Source organism: Purpureocillium lilacinum, assembly GCF_023168085.1.
Source record: "Purpureocillium lilacinum CBS 284.36 DNA, scaffold_3, whole genome shotgun sequence".
NCBI lineage: Eukaryota > Fungi > Ascomycota > Sordariomycetes > Hypocreales > Ophiocordycipitaceae > Purpureocillium > Purpureocillium lilacinum.
In genome coordinates this window covers 2917811-2939107 of record NW_027072113.1, presented here as the reverse complement: position 1 = coordinate 2939107, position 21297 = coordinate 2917811, and the positions used below count along the sequence as shown (strand labels likewise).

The window sequence follows — 21297 nt, the reverse complement described above, 5'->3', positions numbered from 1 at the left end:
GCATCTGTAATGTATCACGCAAGAAGTATCGTCTCGAAAATCAAGCATTCAGATGTCGCTTGGGACGCCGAGCTCAAGACCTTGACCGAACAGGTCAAGCCAGAGTGGAAACAGAACTGGTACGATGGTCTGGGATTCTGTAAGTCGTGACTCTGCTGCGTGGAGGCCCAGCCGCTAACTAGACAGGCACATGGAACGGACTCGGCCAGCGACTCACAGAACAAGCAGTGCTGGATGCCGTTGGAACGCTTGCAGAGCACAAGGTGAATGTGACGAGCCTTATAATTGACGATAACTGGCAGTCGATCGACTACAAAGGCGACGGGCAGTTCCAGTATGGATGGCTGGAGTTTGAAGCAGAGCCAAAGGCGTTTCCAAACGGCCTCAAATCCATGGTGTCCCGGCTACGAAAGCAGTATCCAGACATTCAGCACATTGCGGTGTGGCATGCTCTGCTTGGGTACTGGGGTGGCATATCTCGCGGAGGCAAGATTGATCAAGCCTACAAGACGGTTGAGGTAATTCGGGAGGACTCCAAGCGCCGAAATCTTCCTCTCGGAGGCAAGATGACAGTGGTCGCCAAGGAAGACGTAGCTCGGTTCTACGACGACTTTTACCGTTTCCTGACTGAAGCCGGTGTCGACGGCGTCAAGACGGATGCACAGTTCATGATTGACATGTGGACAAGCGCGTCTGTCCGGCGGGACCTCATCGAGACGTATATCGATGTCTGGACACGAGCGTCGCTGCGATACTTTAGCGTCAAGGCCATCTCGTGCATGTCGCAATTTCCTCAGGCCATGTTTCATTCTCAGCTGCCGCAGGATCGGCCGCCGCTGCTCGTGCGCAACTCGGACGACTTCTTCCCCGAGATACCAGCGTCGCACCCCTGGCACGTGTGGGCGAACGCACACAACAGCATCTTCATGCAGTATCTGAATGTGCTTCCCGACTGGGACATGTTCCAGACGGTGCATGATTATTCGGGCTTCCACGGTGCGGCCAGGTGCGTGAGCGGCGGGCCAATTTACATCACCGACGTCCCAGGCAAGCATAACATGCAGCTTATCGGCCAGATGACGGGTATCACAGCCAAGGGCAAGACAGTGATCTTCCGGCCAAGCGTGTTGGGAAAGTCCATCTATCCATATACAGGCTACGACGACGACCTACTCTTGAAGGTTGGGAGCTATCATGGTGAGTCGAGCTGCGGCATCAAGAGCAATGGTTGCCAACTAAGCTGTATAGGGGGATCGCAAACCGGCACGGGCATCTTGGGCCTGTTCAACATTTCTGCCCGACCATTATTGGAAATGATTCCTCTTGCCGATTTCCCCGGAGTCATGGCGGCGACCGAGTATGTGGTCAGGGCTCATAACACTGGCAAGGTGTCCAAGCCAGCAAAGCCCGGAGCTTCTGACTCGCTGACGGCAATGTCACTGGATGTGCGAGGCTACGAGATCCTATGTGCCTTTCCGCTCACGTCCTACTCGGGACTCAAGCGCAAGGACGGACGCACATGCACTCTTGGTTTGGTCGGCAAAATGACTGGCTGTGCGGCCATTGTGGGTAGCAGCGTCCGCCAGCGAGAGAACGGGAGGGTGCTTGCTACGACTCGGCTCAAGGCCTTGGGCGTGCTGGGTCCGTGACACCTTCCACCGTGGTTAGATGCGACAGGCCGAACTGACATGTGCACAGGTGTCTACGTTTCAACGCTGCCTGACATGACAATCGACGGCGACTTCATGGCAACCATGCAGGACAAGCCGGTTCCACGACACTGCGTGAGCATATCGCGTCGATCGGAGTGCGTGTTGGAGGTGGACGTTGAGGCAGCATGGAACGAGATGGGCCTAGACAGCGGGCGGGGTGACGAGGTGGAGGTGACGGTCACGTTTGACACATGACGGGACAGCTGGGAGCATCCACCAGGATATCTCGTGGCCGCGCCGTATTCCCGCAGTCAGTCAAGTCGCAGGGGATATTGATGCTTGATGCTGAAGTCGCTGTTGGTGGCTGGGAACTTGGGCCAGAAAGGCTTACCAAGCATAGCGTAGCCTGTTCGAAATGCTCGGGGGATGGAGGGATCCATGGCCGGATGAAATTCCTCGACCCCTCATCGCGGTGAGTGAGCCCACCGAAACCGCTCGCCGGGCTGCCGTCAGTGCCCCGCTTCTTCCACTCCAGTGAGAGGGATCCGCCCCAGCGCCAGGGTCCTCCGCCGCGGCGAGTAAAAAAAAAATTTCCAGGCGGCCGCCTCCCACCTCTTCTCTTTCCTCTTGCCTTCTTTCTTCGTACGGGAAGAAGCGCCGTATCAACTCGTACCGGTCGATCTCGTTCAAGCCTCCTCATCGACACCCCAAGTCTTCAACCTCATCCCTCTTCTCTCCCCCCTCTTGTCTCGCAATGGCTGCCGCTACCATCAACAAGGGCCTCGAGGTCCTGGACCACTCCAAGGCCCTCGAGGTCCTGGCCGAGTACAAGAGGCTCGATGGGCTCGACATCCACGAGCTCATGGACACGACCAAGCACGGCGGTCTGACGTACAATGACTTCCTGCTGCTGCCGGGATACATTGGCTTCCCCGCCTCCGAGGTCGCGCTCGACTCGCCCGTCACGAAGCGCATCACCCTCAAGACGCCCTTCGTCTCGTCCCCCATGGACACCGTCACCGAGCACGAGATGGCCATCCACATGGCTCTCCAGGGCGGCCTCGGCGTCATCCACCACAACTGCTCCCCCGAGGCCCAGGCCGACATGGTCCGCAAGGTCAAGCGCTACGAGAACGGCTTCATCCTCGACCCCGTCGTCATCGACCGCAACCTGACCGTTGGCGAGGCCAAGGCCCTCAAGGAGAAATGGGGCTTTGGCGGCTTCCCCGTTACCGGTCAGTTCAGCCCTATTCTTCGAGTTCTTACTCCCCAACCCCTCGCGGCACTACATGATTATCACCCATCAATTTATAACTTTCGTTCCGCCGCATTGAATTTCATTTCATGTGGACAGCTTATACTATGACTACTGCACCAATTTTCTCCATTTTGCTCAGGCTCGTGCTTGTGGGGGCTTTGATGCTAACTGGACACCAGAGAATGGCAAGCTCGGTTCCAAGCTGCTCGGCATCGTCACGAACCGTGACCTCCAGTTCGAGGACGACGTCGACCAGCCTGTGTCCAGCGTCATGGTCAAGGACCTCACCACCGCCCCCGACGGTGTCACCCTCACCGAGGCCAACAAGATCCTGGCCAAGTCCAAGAAGGGCAAGCTGCCCATCGTCGACAAGGACTTCAACCTCGTCTCCATGATCTCCCGCTCCGACTTGACCAAGAACCAGCACTTCCCCCTGGCCTCCAAGCTGCCCCACAGCAAGCAGCTGCTCTGCGCCGCTGCCATCGGTACCCGTCCCGAGGACAAGCTCCGCCTCAAGAAGCTCGTCGATGCTGGCCTCGACATTGTCATTCTCGACAGCTCCCAGGGCAACAGCATGTACCAGATCGAGATGGTCAAGTGGTGCAAGAAGGAGTACCCCGGCCTCGATGTGATTGGAGGCAACGTCGTCACCCGCGAGCAGGCCGCCTCCCTCATCGCGGCCGGCGTTGACGGCCTCCGCATTGGCATGGGCAGCGGCTCCGCGTGCATCACGCAGGAGGTCATGGCTGTCGGCCGCCCCCAGGCCGCCGCCGTGTACGCCGTCAGCCACTTTGCTGCCCGCTTCGGCGTCCCCTGCATTGCCGACGGCGGTGTCCAGAACGTCGGCCACATCGTCAAGGGCCTCGCCCTTGGCGCCTCGACCGTCATGATGGGCGGTCTCCTGGCCGGCACCACCGAGTCGCCTGGCACCTCCTTCGTTTCCCGAGAGGGCAAGTTGGTCAAGGCGTACCGTGGCATGGGCAGCATCGATGCTATGCAGGACAAGAAGGCCGGCAACGGCGGCAAGGACAGCCAGAAGAGCAACGCCGGCACCGCCCGGTACTTCTCCGAGGGCGACAGCGTCCTGGTTGCGCAGGGCGTCTCGGGCGCTGTTGCGCACCGCGGCTCCATTGGCAAGTTTGTGCCTTACCTGGCCGCGGGTCTCAAGCACTCCATGCAGGACTGCGGTATGACGAGCCTCACTGAGCTGCACGAGAAGACGAGCGACGGCACGGTTCGCTTCGAGCTCCGCACGTCTAGCGCTCAGGTCGAGGGTAACGTCAACATGGAGGCTTACGAGAAGAAGCTGTACGCATGATTTATATGAGTGAATGTTTGATGGGTCATCTGCCGGTTGGTTGACAAGAAGAGACGCGACACACCTCAAAGTGGGTTGGGTCTGACAAGAGCAAAATCTTTTCACTGGAGTTTAGGGTCGGGAGGAGCGTCAGGTAGACATGAAGGTTACTATACTTCTTAACTCAATACAAGATAGTGCCTGGCCCCGGATAATCCGAGGGTTTCATCGTTTCGCACCACGAGAGCGCAAGCCTTGCCACCGCCGCCGCCGTCATCTGTGGGGGATATCATGCCAAAACGCCGCGCCGCCGCACCTCACCGCAGGAGTCGGTCGACTACTGCTTGCTGGGATACCCCTCTTGGGGCTGCATCGGCTGGACGGGCTGGATGGGCTGCTGGCCGTGCTCCATCGGCTGGTGTTGCTGCTGGGCAGGCTGATAGACGGGCGCCGGCATGTTCATTCCTTCCTTCTGGCCTTGGTAGCCCTGCGTGATGGGCTGCTGGTGGCGCATGAGAGGTGCTCGGACCTGGGACTCCTTCTCCTGCTGGATAACGGCACAGCAGAGGCAGCAGCAGCTGGTAAGGCAGTCGGTGCAGCCGTTACCCTTAATCCCGTACGTCTCACGCATCTCGCTGCGCCTCAGGAGGTTGTAGCTAGACAAAACGCAATCAGCTTAGGTCTTTTTTCTCGGAGCAGGGTGGCTGCGGGAGGAATGGCAAGGGCAGGCCCGGGGGAAGGAAGCAACGTACACGCAGGCACAGCCAGTGAAGAAGTGAATGACGCCAAAGAGCATGCATTCCGTGTTGACGATGTCGGGCTTCTCCAGCGAGGGGTCCTTCATGCGCTCCATACTACGGCCGAAAGCTACACGCGCGAAGAGTTAGCCCTTGAGTGCCCAAACCATGAGATGCTCGCGAGCGAGGCGCAAGAGACGCGAGGGAAGAAACGTACGAATGCAGGGAATGCAGCAGCCGAGCAGGCAGAGGCTGCAAGGCCCGCAGCTAAACAGCGAGTTGGACCATTCTCCCGAAGCGGCGTGCTGATGCTCGTGATCCATCTTGTTTGTAGGGCGGTTGACCGTGTCGATTGTGTGTGCGGTGACGGGCGCGCGTGTAGGTTGGTGAGAAGACGAAACGGGCGAGCGAGGCCTGTTCAGGTTGCGGTGGGCGGTGTTGGGAAACCCGTGTAAGTGCTACTGCGCAGAAGCGAGCGAGCGATCAGCAGCGAGAGTGGTGAATATACAAAACGAATTGATGAGCTGAGCGAATCGAAAGGGAAGAGAAAGAGGGCCTTTGGGAAGAAAGAAGAAGAGCAGGAGGAGGAAGTTGTCCGAGCGTGGGTTCACGAACGGCGACGAGCAGAATTAGTATTAGTAGTACGACGCAGGAGGTGGAGGAGGAGGAGCAGGAGGAGGAGGAACGGGAGCACCAAGGGCCCAAGAGTTGTAGGGCTGCGCCTTGCTGTGGATTTATTATTGCGATTGCCTGCCTTGGGCTGGCTGGCTGTCCGGGGGGGTCGAGGTCTGAGTTCCTCGGAACGGTCCCTCCACACGTCGCCAAGGTTTTTTATTCCTTCGTGTCTTGTCTTGCCTTTGGGCTGGAGCTCTCCCAGCTCTCTCTCCTTGGCTCTCACTCTCGCATGGAGCTCTCCGTCAACTGCCAGCCCTGCAGCCGCAAATAAATTCTGCCCTACGGGCGACTGGAATGGGCATGCCGGCTTGTCATTGGGGGGAAACGGCCCTACCAGCTCCAAGCCCCCCTGGGTCAGCCATCCATCAGCCATCAGCTGTCGACCCACCGCCCCTCGCATGATGCACCCCTGCCGCTCACTGCTTGCTGCTCCAACAGCTGCTGCTGGAGCTGCTCTCTCACGGCTCTGTTTTTTGCATGTGGATGCATGGGCTGGACGACGACGACGGAGTTGGGACCCAGATCGACGGATAGAGTCAATGAGAGTGCGCGCGCCTGCGGCCCAGTCACCTCCCCCCATCCCCCCTCCCCTCCCCCCTCCATCAGCCTCAGGGCTGAGCGAGGATGCGAGGCAAAAGGTTTCCAACGTGTCGTGTCCAGACGGCCGCACTGGCAGGGCACCTCGCACCTCGTTTCCCAAAACAGCCAGCGACCTTACGGTTTGAACGCACCAGTGAGGTGGAGATGGGCCGCCCCTCCCCCTTCGTCCACCCCCCCAGTCGCCCGGAGAGGGTCTCAGCCTCTTGGGCGCTGACAAGTGCCGGCGTGGGCTGCACGGCCTGGCTTGTTTGGTGCTAGGAGGACAGGACGGACTACGGGCGCCGGCGCAGGCGCAGGCAGGGTCGGGCCAAGCCTCTTTGCACGAAGAGCCCGAACCTGCAGCAGCAGTGCAGGGCAGGGCAAGGATCCCTCCTGCAAGCCTGAACCGACAAGGGCCCCGAGAGCAATGATACTGCTAGCTCCAAACCCAAAGGACGGGGACCCTCATGATTCCACACAGTGGACCGGGGGGGCAGCGAGTCGAGCTGACAACGGTGGGATACCCGCCGTTGTAAAATGTAATACAACATGTCTCCATCCGCGACTTGGCCCTTTTTTGAGGCTCTGGACCGAGGGACCGAGGCGAGGCGAGGCGGAGACGGACGGACGGCCGTTGTCTGTGCAATCTCGCACTTGCGTGCCGTGTGTGCCTTGTGCTCCCGCGCTTGGTGCTACGATGTGAGATCGCTCTCAAGGTCTGACAGACTTGGGATTGGGGGACCGGGGGACAGCATCATTGTGGCTTGCTTGTACTACGTACCACACAAGCTGTGATCTCTGCTTGCCCTGCTCTCCGCGCCCGGGCGACCCAATGGTAACTCCCAAAACATCAACAGGGGAACGGGGGCTTCAGACACATGGCGGGGGCACGGACATTGAGATTGTCAGGACCTGCTTCATGTCGGGGCGCCCGATGATGATGCTGGAGGGTTTGGCTCCCATTGGGAGGGCGGAACACCGTGAAGGATCAATGACGAGACGACGGCGATGATAATGAGGAGGTTGCAGCGGCAGCGGCAGCGGCAGCGGCAGCAGCCAGCCGCGCGCGGCCGACCGCACCGTCCAACCGCACAGGTCCCATGCCATGCATCATCAATTGGTTTCCATACGACGCGTCACTCTCACCACCCACTTCGTCAACGTCCCGCAACACCATCCTCTCCCTCGCCGACATCATCAGCATCATCCCCAGGCCCGCCGCGCCGCGTCCGCGTCCGCGCACTGGCCCGCGCCCACGCCGTCCCGCGGCTCAAGATCACATAGTCGGGCACCACCACCTTGCCGCCCCTGAGCCTCCTCTCCCGCGGCGACGACTCGTCCAGCCCGAACCCGAGCCCCTCGTAAAACGCCCTCGCGCGCGCGTTGCTCGCGAAGCACGTCAGCATCGCCTTGTCCACCGAGGGGATGCCCTCTGCCGCCGCGATGAGGTGGCCCATGAGCTGCTTCCCCAGACCGGTGCTGTGTGCAAAACCACATCCTGCAATCAGCAATGAACTTCCTGCTGCGTTTCTGCAGAGAAGTTTTTCAACTGCGGAAGAAAGAATGGATGAAGTATGGTGGGAGGGGGGAAGGGCTGCACTCACCCTTGCAGCTCGTCTTCGAGATGGATCTCGTAGCAGTAGACTACCGGCTCGCCGTTCTCGTACGTCGGCATCATGGACGTGAATCCACGTATTTGCCCAATGCTGTCCTTGACGAGGATGTACCGCAGGTCCGGGAGCCGCATCTCCTTCTTCTTGGCCGCCGGGTGCCACCCGACCGAGGAGCTGCGATAGTCATCGCCGCTCGTCTTTTCTACCAGGTCAAAGCAGGCATCCAGCTCCTCGTCAGTCATGTCCCGCGGTTGTAACAGGCCGAGCGTATACTCGGCGCCCGTCTTGGGGTGCCGCCACGTTGGCCAGCGGTCACTGCTGCAAGATTCACCGCGTCAGCAGCCTGCAACACAAGCTCCATATCTGTGAGGCGTAAAAGTTTGCACCTTGGATGTATGAATTCTTCGAGAAACTCCTCGTTGGACTTGCCGTTGGCCGTCGCAATGCCATCTCTCGGCTTGCGGCGCGTCGGCACCCTCGCAGCCGGCCTGTCGCGCGCCTCGGGCCTCTCAGCCGGGGACGTATCCGCCATTGATTTCCCAACGACGGCCGACCGACCGCGCTGGCCCCGTGGTGTCTTTATGTCAATTGAGGCATTGGTTGCTCTCCGGGCGTGTAAGTCGAGTTCTGCCGATACGCGTTGCCCTTTGACAAGTTGGAGGAAGGAGACGCGACGAGGTGCTTAGCCGAAGTTCCACCGACAAAGCCCATCTTCAAGATTTCGTCACCAGAGAAAGCACGCGGTCCTCAAAGCCCGGCGACAGTCTTCGCTGCAGGTACGGAAGTAGGCAGGCAATTGCAGCTGCCCACCTACCAGGTTCGCCTACCAGACCGATGCAGTGCCCTTTATAGCACGTCGCGCGCACATGCTGCGCACCTTTTCCACGAGGCGGCGCCTCGGAAGCGCCCTGAGCCTCGATCACGTACGTGCATGACACTCTCATGGGTCGAGAGACCCTTGTTGCCCTCGCCCTCACAGCCCACGCTCCGTCGACAAGACCACACATGCATACATCACATCACGACAAGTCACTAACCCGCCCCCCGACAACAGTTCCTCCAGCGCACCCGCGTCCTCGCCTTCTACCGCACCATCCTGCGCGGCACGAGGCACATCGCCGACGCCAGGACCCGCGCCGAGACGCGCCGCTACGTCCGCGACGAGTTTGAGCGGCACCGCAACGTCACCGACATTGTGCGTCCCCTTTCGCCCTTTCCCCTCCCCTTCACTCCCCTTCCTCATCCTCACGCTGGGGCTGTCGACTGCGTGCTGTATTTCTCAACTGACATTTCTTCTTTGTTGCCCGTGTGTAGGCTCACATACGCTACCTGCTGTCGACGGGCAAGACGGAGTGGGAGAGCATGGAGAGGTATATCGGGGGCATGTAGAAATGTAGCCCCAAGGTAGTAGCAGCCCTGTGATATAATATCGAGATGCCTGTAATTGTACATGCGCGCGCTTGGTGCGCACGCGAAAGGCCCTGCTGCCGTCTCAAGCGCCAGCCTGAACCCTCCAGCTGTTCCCCCGGCGTCCCCAGCCTCCATGTAGTCGGGACGATGTGCCACCGGGGTTCGCTCGCCGTCTTTGTCTAATGCAATTGCTCGTTGCCGTCCGCCGTGCCGCGCCCCATACTGTACAGGCCCCAGAACCCTCTCGCGGCGCACCACCAAGGCCGGACGGACCGTCGTTCGTCGCTCGACCACGGTAAAAGAGAGAGGGGAGAGAATATGTGTGCGATCCCCTCAGCTCTGGCGCTGCTTGTGCCTCGGGTTCGCCTTGCAGATGATGTACAGGTATCCGTTATGTCGCTTGCCGGCCTTTCGTCGAACAACCTGCAATTCCCCCCGTCCTCGTCAGCACACTTCGCCTGTCCCCCACACCACTGTCCCCCCAGACTGCGCTGCTTCGCGCATCGGAGACACAGGGACGCAATGGCGCACGACGTACCTTGCAGTGCTCGCAGCGCTTCTTCACCGAGCTGTGCACCTTCATCCCCCTCGTCTGCTGCATCAATCCGCCGCCGACGACCGTCCTCGCGGCCGGTGCAAGCCAGCCCGCCGTGGCGCCGAACAGTGACGGCGTCCAGGCCGTCGTCTTGCCCGCGAGCACGCCGACCGTCTGTCGAGCTCCGAGGAGCCGTGCGGGCAGCGCCAGCGTCCGTAATAAGGAGTTCATCGTGTGTGTGTGGTCGGTCGTTGTGTTGAGCCTTTCGCTGGACAGTCTCGGAGGTTGTTGCATCGCCAAAGTCCATCGAAGTGCCGCCAAAATTTCCAGTCACGTGATACCACACCACGTTCTCAGACGACCGCCACTGCCACGCAACATCGCGACGGCATCAGCAGCCCGAAATCGCCAAGGCAGGTCATTCAGACTGAAATTACGATTTCCTACTCTACAAATGTGCAGCTCGCACCGAATTACTAATCTAACCTCAACCCCCCAACCTGTCCGCGGTGATCCAGCGAATCTCAACCACCCCCTCCATCCCCTGGACGCCTCGACAAGTCGTGATCAACCCCTGGACCAAACGCCATGCTGTCCCGTAGCTTTTCAAAAGCAGTCTGCCACCAAGCAGAGCTTCCCCTCGTCCATCAAACGTGTCAGCGCGACATCTCTCACCTCCAAATTATTGTCGCGCCAGCCAAATCGTCCTGGAATCCTTCAAAGCCCTCGCGTTGTCATCTCCTCCTTTAGCCATTTTCTCAACTTTTTTTCCCACCGAAAATGCGACCCGACGTTCCTCTGCACAAGCCAACTGATCACCAGAAGCCAGGCTCGGACTGTGGGTCCCATGTCATACTGGCCCTTTTCTTCTCGCGCTCGCGTTCATCTTTGACGGCGAGCATGCTCATGCACCGGGTAAAGGTGGTACCGTAGTTCGGCGGCTGGCACTCGTGGACGTGATCCGGAAGTCGGTCATCGAAGCGAGGCCATGCCTTGCCCTTCTCGGTCACCGGAACGCCTTCGGTTCGGAGTCTCCAGAGGACACGAGAGTACATGTCAAGTCCATTAGCCTCGTGCCTGGCGATTCGCCAGGGCTGCTTGGACTCTGGTCCCTCTAGGAGCTCTGACAGGGACGGGAGGCCCTGGAGTGAGTCAAATGTCCGCTTCCTGTCTCGAACAAAGGTGTAAGCGAGGCCGGCGGCCGGGGTCTGCGTTCGAACCGACTCGGTCGTCTTCAGATTGATCAGAGCGCGCGACGCGGCGGCGAGGGGCGCCTCGTTGTTGAAGGCCTGTTTGTTCCAGCCCGGGAAGAGATTGTCAAGAAGCGCTCTCTTTTCGGGCCGCAGCTGACCCTTGTCCAGGTCGAGTTCGGCCTGCAGCATGCATCCCGCGCAAGTGCGGGCGTGTGCCGGCATTTGTCGCGAAGCCCCAGCCAAGAAAAACTCCTTGACCATCTCATACCCACACGAAGAGCAGAAGTAGAAGGACTTGCCCATCCGATCAATGTAGTAGCTGGACCAGTCGTTTCCGACCTTTTCCAGACCGACCCTCACCGGCTTCAAAAGGTCGTACATCAACTGCTTCTGCGCATTCTCGCCTTTGGACCTGCGCTTGTGTTGGTCCACAAGCCGATGGCATGCGTCGAGAAAAGTCGCCATTGAAAGCTCATTCTGCGGAAGCTTGAGCAGATAGCTCAGCAGTGCGCCCTCCTTGGAGAATAGAAGGTCCAACTTCATGGCCTTTGCCTTCATGAAGGCCTTCAGAACGAGGCACAAGACACCACGCTGAACAGTCTCCAAGCACAGCGGACCCCAGCTGAGTCTGTACGCTTCTGCCCGATGAGGTTGATGGGAGGACATTCCTCTGTGGAACTCGGGGCAGAAGTCTAGTGCCTTGATGGTGGGCCGGTCGTTGGCCGGTCTGTCCCTGTTGATTTCATGAATCAGGTCGAGCAGGCAGATGATGTCGCCAAAGTGGACGAGGGGACAGCCGTATACTCCGAGCATCTCGACCTTGGGGCAGGCCCTCAGGATGATGGCCAGTAGGCGGCGGTCCAGAAACGGAACCTTGTGAAAGTGCAAGACTGTCAGCGTGTTGGAGCGTTCCAAGATCTTGCCAACTGAAGACATTGTTAGCCGGCGTGTTCATTGTGACAGGAGTGCAAAAGTTGGGGACACTTGCGCATGGCATGGAGCTGGTCAAGCGCAAAGCTTGACGAGGGTCTGAACACCTGCAGCCGCGGAGCAGTGACAAACTGGTTGGACAAGTGAATAGTCTGGACGACCGTCAGGAGGCGTGTGTACTCCACAATGTCCTTCGAGTGGTGTCCCAGCTTCGGATCGTAATCCGGCTTCCTAGACAGGCGAGTGTGTAGTGCCTGGATGGAAAAGTAGATATGCTCTTCCGCGGTCATGGCTTTCTCGAACCAGCCCGCAAGGGACTCGCTCGAATTGAGCCCGTACGGATCGCATTTCTGCATGTCGCGGAACTCGCCAACCGTGTATTCGGGCGTCACTGCAATGAAGACCTTGGCAGGTCCGTCGGTAGAGAATTCTCCGGCATAAAAGTCCCAGATTTTCTGTCCTCATCAGCATCTCTCAACAACAGCAGCTGGGAAGCGGGACCTACGGCACTGTGGGTAACTGCGGCCCAAGACTGAGTCGAAGTAGTGGCGGCCGAGAGCACTGTTCTGAATCCCTTTGCGAACAGGGATTGGGAAACCAGGCCGCCAATGTCGACCGTGTTGAGGACTTGCGCGAGTTTGTTCTCGTCCGCGTTCCATGTGTTGGTCTGTTCGCCGTCGAAGCGTCCCGACATGAGAGAATCTCGAAAGGTCAGAAATCCCTAGTGTAACGGCGTCAGCAGGAAAGCTTTCCCTCAATAATGTCCGGCCAACTTACCCTGGTGAGGCATCGTCCTTGGGAAACGACCTTTCCATTGAACTTGCGGCCGCGTCCTTGAACGAAGGAGATAAGTTCAGGCCTTGGGCGGCAGTAGTGGTCGACCACCTTGTTGTAGTTGGAGACCAGCGTTTCCACGGGCAAATTGGTCACGGCATGATGAAAGCCTCGGCTCTCCAAGGCCTCCCTGGACAACTTGATGTCGTATGGATGGATGACTGCCTCCGTTGTTAGTTACCGTCACTACAAGCTGCGGCAGTGGTCATCTCACCTGCAACGCCCAAATCGGGCTGACGGATGGTGAGCCGGGAGCAGTCTCGAAGGGCCAGCCCTTTGTCCTTGTCACCCTTTGCCTTGTTCTGGCGACGGTTTGTGCCAACTGGTGCGGGAGTAACCGGAACTGCACCAGGGACTGCCGCGTTCTGTGACGAACGTCCTGCGCCGGATGCGGAGTTTGCAGTAGAACTGCCGGCGGTGGAATAGGAAGCAGAAGCACTGCCAGCTGGCTTCTTGCCGCGACTCTTCCTATTTCTCGCCATGGTGTAGATGGTGTGGCCTTGTGGCAAACCCTTGCAAAAGCCTGCAGGCAGGTTAGCGACGAGTACAACATTTGAGGCCTGACATCAGTGAACGCCCTCGGCGTGATTCTGTAGGTAGAGAGGTAATGATGTGAGTAGGGAGAAAGGTGCAGTGATGGAAGCAGCTGGACCATTCTGGATGTGTTTTGCATCACTCGGCTCTTGCCATGCGCGAGGCAGGAGCTGCACTGTAGGACGCGCGCGCTAGGCCTGGTTTCTCACACAAAGGGCCGAGACTGAGAAACAAAATGTTTGCTCACCTTGTAGCTTTGGCCACGATGGAAAAGGCTCAAATGTCGGCGAGTCCTCAGAGCCAACGGGATTCCGTCAATGCGCCGCTGGTGATGCGGTCGCTATTCAGCTCGAAGCTGGTAGTCGTAAAAGCCGCCCCGTGAGGTGCGAAACGTTGAGAGGCGATCAGAAATGCAACTCCTTGCCGTGGGCCAAGGAGGATGTTGGTAGTTTTGGTTGGGAACGAGGCTGCTGTGTGGTGGCCTCGAGTGTGTCACAGGGGAATAGAAAAAGAGAGCTTGTGAGAACGTGTCGTGGGAAAGTAGCTGGACGAGACGTGTCGACCGAGAGAAGTGTAAGAAGAAAGAAACCGTTTCCTGGCGCGCTTCGCGTTGCCGACGTAAACAAGCGGTGGACTTGCTGGTGACTCCAAGCCCAGCACGAGTCGGGGTAAGGTTTGTCGACTAGCCAAGCAGGCGGCCACGATGAGGCCGGTGTAGAGGCCAAGCGAGAGTTCTCACGTCACCTGGGGATCGCGTGTCTCTTGGCCGTTTTCCGGCTGGCGAGAGGGATTTGTGTTGAGCGTTCCCCTCGTGCAAACGTTGGGGTGGTCTCTGCCAAGGTGAAGCTCCTGGAGCAGTGCACTTGGGAGCGACCAGGCCAACAGCCAACGGAGACTGGCGAGCTTCTTGAATGTCTGTCCAAGATCTCTGTGCGGTGTATGCGTGGTGAAAGAAGAATGGGAATGAGGTGCAGGTTGAAAAAGTGTGTGTGTGTGGGAGGAGTGGGAGGAGAAAACTTCCGTGCCCAGGAGGTCGAGGTAGATGGAAACGAAAGAAGCTGGGCCGAAGCGGACCCGAGACTTGAAACAGTAGACGGCCTGTGAAAGACCGAAGCAGTGAATAAGTCAGAGAGAACCAACGGCGGCTCGCTTAAGTGAAAGTTACCACGCGTAGGGGGGGGTGGGCCGACGGCGTATCTGCCCCGGCCACGAGCACGCTTGAGCTACGGTACCAGGCGTTGACTTTGTCGATGCCAGCCTATCAATCAAGCCTTGAGATGCTCTGAATTCGCGATCATTGAGCACCGTGAGGATTGCACAGATAGCTAGGTAGTGGCCTTCTATGGTACCTCTGCGAAGCAACCGGGCGGTCACCGCTAACATCTGTTGGGGCGGTGCACGTGAACCGCTGAACCGCGTAGCAGCTCGAAAGCACGCTTCTCGTAGCTTTCTTTCATCTCTAGTTTGCTACGCACGGTATTCCTGGCGATGGAAGGTGCCCCTAGCAGCTAGGGTGCACTGTTCAGTGCGCCGTGTGGTGTTGCCCCCTGGTGCTGTGTCGGGGGGGACTGTAGGCGGAATCGTGTTCAGTGAGGGCCGACAGGGCAGCTCCCGCACTGGCTCAAGCCTCTCAGCATCAATTCAAAGCATCATGAAGCCATGCGTTTAAGCCCGAGGACCATTTGCCCCTAGCTGTTGCCCAAAACGCGATATCCAGCGAACGATGCCAGGACGTCTCGAGTCGACATGGCCAGAGTGCTCAAGGAGATACCGCAGCAAAGCACGCTCCTGCTATATCTTATAGCCTTCTGGGTTCCATCGTTTTCACCGCGTTTAATGGTGTTGAGCGTAGGTCAGCCCACGTCGATGGCGGCAAACATTGTGCTGCGGAGGCTACGCAGGCCCCAAAGCCGACGAACCCCATCCCCTAGAACACAACCTCTGGAGCTGTAGCAACGCCGATGGGCAACCCAAAGCACCCCGTGCAAATCCGAGCAGAAAGTGCATTACGCTGCAAATATTGCCATGGTCGCCTCAAGCTCGCCTCCGAACAACATCGTCACTGGTCCGTACCACGACGACATTGGAGTCGACCAGAATCGAACCCTCTGTCTACGGCCCGACGCGTCCCGACAGAACGTCTCTCCACGGTTCCAGGTGCGCCAGGTACGTCGAGGCCCAAGAACTACTGGGTAGCGAGGAGAATGGCGGTTAAAAGTCGACAGTAGGGTCGCGCCTCATCGAGGGCGTCGAGTCGTGGACCCCCAACACTGTCGCGAGAAGCTCAGAATCTACATGAGGTCGACGGAAAGTCAGCGGCTGAAGCGACACGACCATCAGGCACAGGCTTACCTCCGTCTGGGACACCTCAAGTCAGTTGGTGCTGTCGTTCTGGATTGCGGGTGCGCACTTGCCTGCTTTGTGGCGAAGTGCCTGAGCTGGTAGGCAAGGCATTGCTGACAAAAGAGCGAAGCAGTCACTCGACACATCGCACCGCATCGCACCTTCCCGGCGCCTACAAGCTGGCAACGCCCCTCGTCCATAACGTCCCTCGTACGGTACTAGTCCGCCAGCCGTCTCGCAACAACGACGACCCCCAACGACGCGATCCTCGATCCCACAAGCTACACACGTATACAAGGCCACAGAACGCCTTGTCGTTCGGCTGATGAAGCATTGTCTCCCGATGGGGACACTCCGATATTACCCCTCTCCTCGCCCAGTCTCAATCCTGGCCGGCACAAGACTTTGCCAGCCAATAGCGCTGATCGTCGTACATACGAGCAGAGCAGACAATTCTTAAGCACGGAAGCCGAGTTCCGGGCCACAACGGCGGTTGCAAACCTGTGCAGGTCTGGTGGCACGGCGAGCGAATCATCTTGGGCGGCCGAGAAGCTTGGAATGCACGTCGAGGTCACACCCCCGGGGCCGAATGCCATCCTTGGCTTGCCTAGCTACCGAGAACGGCCAGCGACATCGGGTTGAAGGGCATGGTGCATTGCTAGTACGGCGTGCCGGAGTGATAAATCCACGGACACTAGCAGTGTCGGCGGCGCTGCAGCGGATTCGGGAAACGGCCGTGACGACCGCTCAATATTCTGCTCTGGGTCGGCAGCGCCAAGTCTACCGTCCGGTGGGTTCTCCCCGCTGACGATGGCCAGGCACAGAACCAGTGTCACTGAACATCACTCGTCCAACACGGCTTCAGAAAGCTGGTTTAGAGTACGTTGGGATCATTTGCCGGCGAAGTCGTTTGAGGCCAAGTACGAAGGCCGCTGATCCCTCTCCAATTTATCAGCCTACGTACGTGTACGGAGTATGGCCGGTCCCACTCGATCGTTGTTGCCACAAGGGCTCCGGCAACGGCATAATGGCTTCTGATTCACCTCTTTTGGCGGGTCACCGCTGGCGATCGCGATACTGTCGAACAAGACGTACATGCGGCGCTAGACATAGAAAGGAGGCATGGAGGGTGGCACGGAGCCCTCGCTGTTGGCGGGCGGCGGAACAAGCGTCGACCACTCGATGTCAGGCCATCTATCCGTGTGTAGTTCCAGAATCCTCCGGCGACGAACAGCACCTTACCCACGAATAATCGATTGGCGATGGTTTGGAGAGCGCCCTTCCTTCAATACGACTACCTAGCCAATGGCAGCGAATGCGGTGCAGGGGCAAAGAGGAACGGTCACCAGAACAATGGGGAGCCAGCTTCACAAAAGCTGACATCTGCTACCGACCATCCAAAGAAACCCCGTCCATGGTGCACCGCGGTCCGCCAATTTCATAGCAGCCGTCCTGGGCGACGAGGGCCGGCTAATGAAATCCGAAGCGCTTTGTTTCCAACCGTCTTCAGGTTGGCGCGTCCTAATTTCGAAACCGACGTTTGTTTTTCTGCCGCGACTCTACAAGTACGAGTACTCGGAATCACATCTGCTCTGGAGACATCCCGGGATCTACGCGGCGAGCACGAATGCCACTGGGCACATGATGCAACAAGTACTTCTCGGGGCATCTTTCAATGCTCAGAGACTCACGGCCAGCAGTCGGGCGCTTGATCAGCACGACAACCAAGTGTAAACATCGGGTCGCGACCCCAGTCGCCTGGCCAGGGATGCACTTTTTTTCTGGTTTCGCTGGTGGTTAGCCGCAACGGTGGTATCCACAAGCTCCGCGCCTGGCACTTGCACCAGAAAAGGCTTGAATCCGCAACTCTAAGCAAACAGGCTATGTGGATCTGTCGGTGAGAGTCACGATGGTGCATTTGTTCTCGTATGGTGCCTGGGGTCGTGTCGGCGATATGAAGGTGTCGCGACGTCTGGTGTCCCACCAGCAATGCGCTTTGCACCCACACAGCACGCACACCAGCATCAGCACGACATCGTGCATGAATTACCTATTGGAGGAGTTCGCAGGAGGGTCGCAAGCCTCCAGTGCGACTCCGCAGGGGCTGACCCCCTCTGGTTTCGTGCCGCCGATCGCCACGACGGAACTTGGATGTCGAGTGACCAGTCAAAGGGAGAGTGTCGCAATTCCGGGCATCCGCGGCTTTCGGAGAGCCTGGCCTTGTTCAGTGTGTCTCGGCCAGGCACGACATGTCTCGACCCAAAAGCATTGCTCCCCCTCTTCCAGCTTTTTTGTTCCGGGGGGGATCCACTGCCACACGGGACAGGCAGGATAACGACCTGGAGACGCTAGCACAGCGAGAGTCACATGGACGGTGACGACGATGCGGGTGGGCTTGGCTGTGGTTTGCCAGCAGGGCGCTCGTGGGTTGGCGGGCAATCAAGCCTCTGGCTGGTGCTGAGGGTGTGATCGGCGAGGGGAAGGGCTGTGTCTGCGTGAGAGCGCGTGGTGGCGCCGTCGCCATGAGCCAAGGTGCTGCTCGACGTCCGACCCGAAGTGAAGCCCCCCATGGTGGACACTCGATTGACGCTGACGCAGGCCAGAGACGCCAGAGACGAAATGCGGCCGCCTGGTGAAGTGGAAATGAGAAGGGCAGGACGACATCTTATGTGTGAGCCCAGCGACGGCGAACCAGGTCAAGAACACGAAGCCTTGGGAGCCCGAGCAATTACACACGGCCAGGCAACTCGTCGATACCGGTTTGATAGCAGGACCCTCGTCGTCCTCTGGTCCGCCCTCCTGCAGCTGGAGACAAGGCGCCAGTCACGCCAGCAGCTTGTCAAAGCTCGTGTGGAACCGCGGCCGCCACACCCACACACCACACGGCGATGGGGGGTGCGGATTGCCCAGCAAGGTTATGACGTTTCTGCTGCAGCCAGACTCGTGACGCACCGGCACAAATTCGTCAAGCCAAGCAGACAGATAGTGTCAACCAGCTCTACGGTGGGACGGAGAGCTCCTTTTGCATCGGCGCGTGGCATGGCGGCACGCACGCGAGCGCGATGACGATGCGGCCCCCTTTCCTGGCGGTCTGTTGCACGGTAAAAATTCTGTCCCCCTTTGCCTTGTTGCTTCCCTTGTTTCCAATCCGACTTAAATGGGCGATCCACTGGCAAGCGCCGGGTCGAAATGCGATGGGGCCACAATCTGCATGTCGCTGCCGGGACTTCGCGCCGGGGTGTCTCTGCGACGCTAGAGCCAACGTCAAGGGTCGCCGGGCGGTCGACAAAAATAGGCAAGTTACCCAGGAGCTGTGTCGGCGCTCCAGACGGGAGCGCAACGAGGACGGCACGAGCGGCGAGGACTGAGGACCCGGGTTGCCAAGCAACAGACTGGATGGCTTGCCCGAATCTGATCTCGCGGCTGCGAGATGAAATGAAAATCTCGCCATGCGCTCCTGACGGCAGATCCGACCGCACACCCGTGCGCGCGGGACCAGAGAGTCGATCGCGGCGACGGCGCAGGGCGAGCTGAAGGCACGGACATTGCGGTTATCCGACGCCAAGGCAGGGCCCCGGAACAGCGATGCCCTGAGGCCGCCACCGTGTTTTACGAAGCACAAGCACGAAGGAGAGGGGAGGGTGTGTTCGGGTCGGGTGGCCGTGCAGAGCGGCGCAAGGAATGCGGATGGGTGTTCTACGAGGCGACGAGCATGGACGACGAGGGCGGGCGGTCACGGCTCCGCTGAATCTGGGTTGCCATATACTATTCCGTGGATTTGCTCCGGAGGTGGCATGAAACGTACGCAATGTCGGTGACTGCGCGGCAGAATCCGGCGCCATTCAGCCCCGTCTCCGTGACGCCGTCGAAACCAGGCTCGACGGCATCATGTTGAGGGTGACGAGAAAGGGAGGAGGGAGGGCGCGGGCGGGCGCCATGGACCTCAGCCGGCGAGCACTGGCGCATCCTTTTTGTCAGGCGACCGGTAGCGCAGGTCGGTGGTGGGCGGGTCTGCAATTTCGTCCCACTTCGCTTGCGCCTGCACGGGCCACGATGTTCAAGGTTGCTGGGACCCCGGCAGCTAAACCAAGTCTCAGCCCAGGGCTGGCCCCTCCGAGATACCGGCGCTTGGCATGGCAGCCCATGAGCGGCATGAGGTACCCAACAGCGAGCCAGTGCGAAGCCATGTTCGACGAGGGCACCGGCATGATTCGACGGCGGCGCCTGGTGCGTGATGAGGAGGGGGCTCAGAGCCCAGGAGGCAAAACGAAGGGGGGAGGGGGCGCCATGGACGGATGGATGGACGACGAGGGAAAGGGGAGGGGCGTGTGTCGTGTGGCATTAATGATGGTGTGTGTGCGAGATGTGTTGTCGCCCGCGAAGCAGCAGCAGCAGCCGCAGCATCCTGGAGGCACTCGGGGGGCTATCTGACTTCGGAATCAAGCAGCAGCAGCAGCATTGGCGGCATCAGCGGCAGCATCACCGAGTCCCCGTCTGCGACCACGATCAGAAGCACTGGCAATGCCCGCGGCGGCGGCGGCGTGAGCCCACCCGAAACGGCCGCCGTGCGATGCAGATGACTCCCCAGTTTGCCCTTCTGCCGGGCCGGATTGGTTGTGCAACGGCGGCACTCGCCCATCAGTCGCTCGACGAGACGGCACGAGGTGGCAACATGACGGGACGGCCAGGGCCTGGGAGACTCGTACAGGGCTTGGCTCCCTCGACGGTCAGGCCATCCACGGATGCTGCGACGGGTCCTGCAGCGGAGGCTACCGCGCATTCCAAGTTGGTCGCCTCGCACGGGCAGCGGGACAGCGCAAGGGAGTGAGTCGGATGGATGCGCGATGGTCACGGTGCCTGATGTCGCGATTCAGCGAACAGAACAGGAGCCCGCTGACGATGAGGGCCGGGCGGTTCGGGCCCGACCAGCGGATCAACCACCTGAGGCGGCGCCCATCCCTCCCATACCTGAGCCAAGGTACATTTTACGTGCCCGGAAAGACGCACGCACGCGCGTTGCGATGGCGCTTCCAGGTTGCTCGCTCGCATCAGCGCGCACAGCGCAGCCCTTACGTCTGTCAGGTAACAAGTACGTGTACCTTGCGTTACCGCAGCCACCTTTGCATCATGGCTCCTGATGAGGCAGCTGCGGGCAACTTTGCAATGCAACTTTGGCAGGCGCGCAGCGCGCACCTGAAGTCACAGGCCGAATCACGGGCGTCGTCCAGGTCGTCGTCTGGCGTGGGCGGCCCCGGCAGCGGCGAGACCCACCGCCATGACCGTCTAGCTGGCAGCTGGTCGATGGTAGCGCGGTAGGCCCACCCCCACCGTTGACTCAGTCGGGTGGCCAGGGCCCACTCGCAAGGGACTCGCTCACTCCAGGGACTTGCAGCAGCAGCCAAGGTAGGTACGAAGTACCTCGACTTTGTATGCCCGGCACACAAGGTGGCCAGGGGAGGGAGTCCCTTCGTACTCGTACTTTTTTATTTCTTGACCACATGGGGCCAGACGGCAGTCGGCTGCAGCCAGTCCATCAGGCAGGCAGGCAAGCCAAGGTACCGCGACATTACTTACCCATTACCCTTAACATTGCCGCCCGCCCGCGCCGCCATCCAGCGATGTCGGTAATGAGGCGAAGCAGGCAGGCAAGCAAACAAGCCATCTGGCAGCTGGGTTGAAACCTTGCAGGGCCGGCCAGCTCAGGCAG

At 59.4% G+C, this 21297-nt stretch overlaps 7 protein-coding genes across 7 annotated transcripts; 3 read left to right on the top strand and 4 right to left on the bottom strand.

The window, feature by feature from the left end:
* Window positions 1-9: 9 nt before the first annotated feature.
* PLICBS_004461 (uncharacterized protein) lies at window positions 10-1907 on the top strand (the record flags this gene model as incomplete). The annotated part of the gene is made up of 4 exons (XM_018326191.2): window positions 10-139; window positions 187-1197; window positions 1249-1641; window positions 1699-1907. 4 exons carry the CDS (start codon window positions 10-12, stop codon window positions 1905-1907), a joined length of 1743 nt encoding a protein of 580 aa, XP_018175943.2.
* A 499-nt stretch (window positions 1908-2406) lies between these two features.
* PLICBS_004460 (uncharacterized protein) lies at window positions 2407-4228 on the top strand (the record flags this gene model as incomplete). Its single annotated transcript, XM_018326192.2, has 2 exons — window positions 2407-2887; window positions 3090-4228. The coding sequence occupies 2 exons, from the start codon at window positions 2407-2409 to the stop codon at window positions 4226-4228; spliced, it is 1620 nt and encodes a 539-aa protein (XP_018175944.1).
* A 316-nt stretch (window positions 4229-4544) lies between these two features.
* PLICBS_004459 (uncharacterized protein) lies at window positions 4545-5060 on the bottom strand (the record flags this gene model as incomplete). The annotated part of the gene is made up of 2 exons (XM_018326193.2): window positions 4545-4863; window positions 4960-5060. The coding sequence occupies 2 exons, from the start codon at window positions 5058-5060 to the stop codon at window positions 4545-4547; spliced, it is 420 nt and encodes a 139-aa protein (XP_018175945.2).
* A 2295-nt stretch (window positions 5061-7355) lies between these two features.
* PLICBS_004458 (uncharacterized protein) lies at window positions 7356-8343 on the bottom strand (the record flags this gene model as incomplete). Its single annotated transcript, XM_065600521.1, has 3 exons — window positions 7356-7677; window positions 7803-8129; window positions 8198-8343. 3 exons carry the CDS (start codon window positions 8341-8343, stop codon window positions 7356-7358), a joined length of 795 nt encoding a protein of 264 aa, XP_065456593.1.
* A 334-nt stretch (window positions 8344-8677) lies between these two features.
* PLICBS_004457 (uncharacterized protein) lies at window positions 8678-9200 on the top strand (the record flags this gene model as incomplete). The annotated part of the gene is made up of 3 exons (XM_065600520.1): window positions 8678-8734; window positions 8866-9006; window positions 9126-9200. 3 exons carry the CDS (start codon window positions 8678-8680, stop codon window positions 9198-9200), a joined length of 273 nt encoding a protein of 90 aa, XP_065456592.1.
* A 354-nt stretch (window positions 9201-9554) lies between these two features.
* PLICBS_004456 (uncharacterized protein) lies at window positions 9555-9987 on the bottom strand (the record flags this gene model as incomplete). The annotated part of the gene is made up of 2 exons (XM_065600519.1): window positions 9555-9644; window positions 9760-9987. The coding sequence occupies 2 exons, from the start codon at window positions 9985-9987 to the stop codon at window positions 9555-9557; spliced, it is 318 nt and encodes a 105-aa protein (XP_065456591.1).
* A 584-nt stretch (window positions 9988-10571) lies between these two features.
* On the bottom strand, window positions 10572-13195 carry PLICBS_004455 (uncharacterized protein; the record flags this gene model as incomplete). The annotated part of the gene is made up of 5 exons (XM_018326195.2): window positions 10572-11875; window positions 11932-12334; window positions 12385-12600; window positions 12657-12874; window positions 12928-13195. The coding sequence occupies 5 exons, from the start codon at window positions 13193-13195 to the stop codon at window positions 10572-10574; spliced, it is 2409 nt and encodes an 802-aa protein (XP_018175947.2).
* Window positions 13196-21297: the final 8102 nt, after the last annotated feature.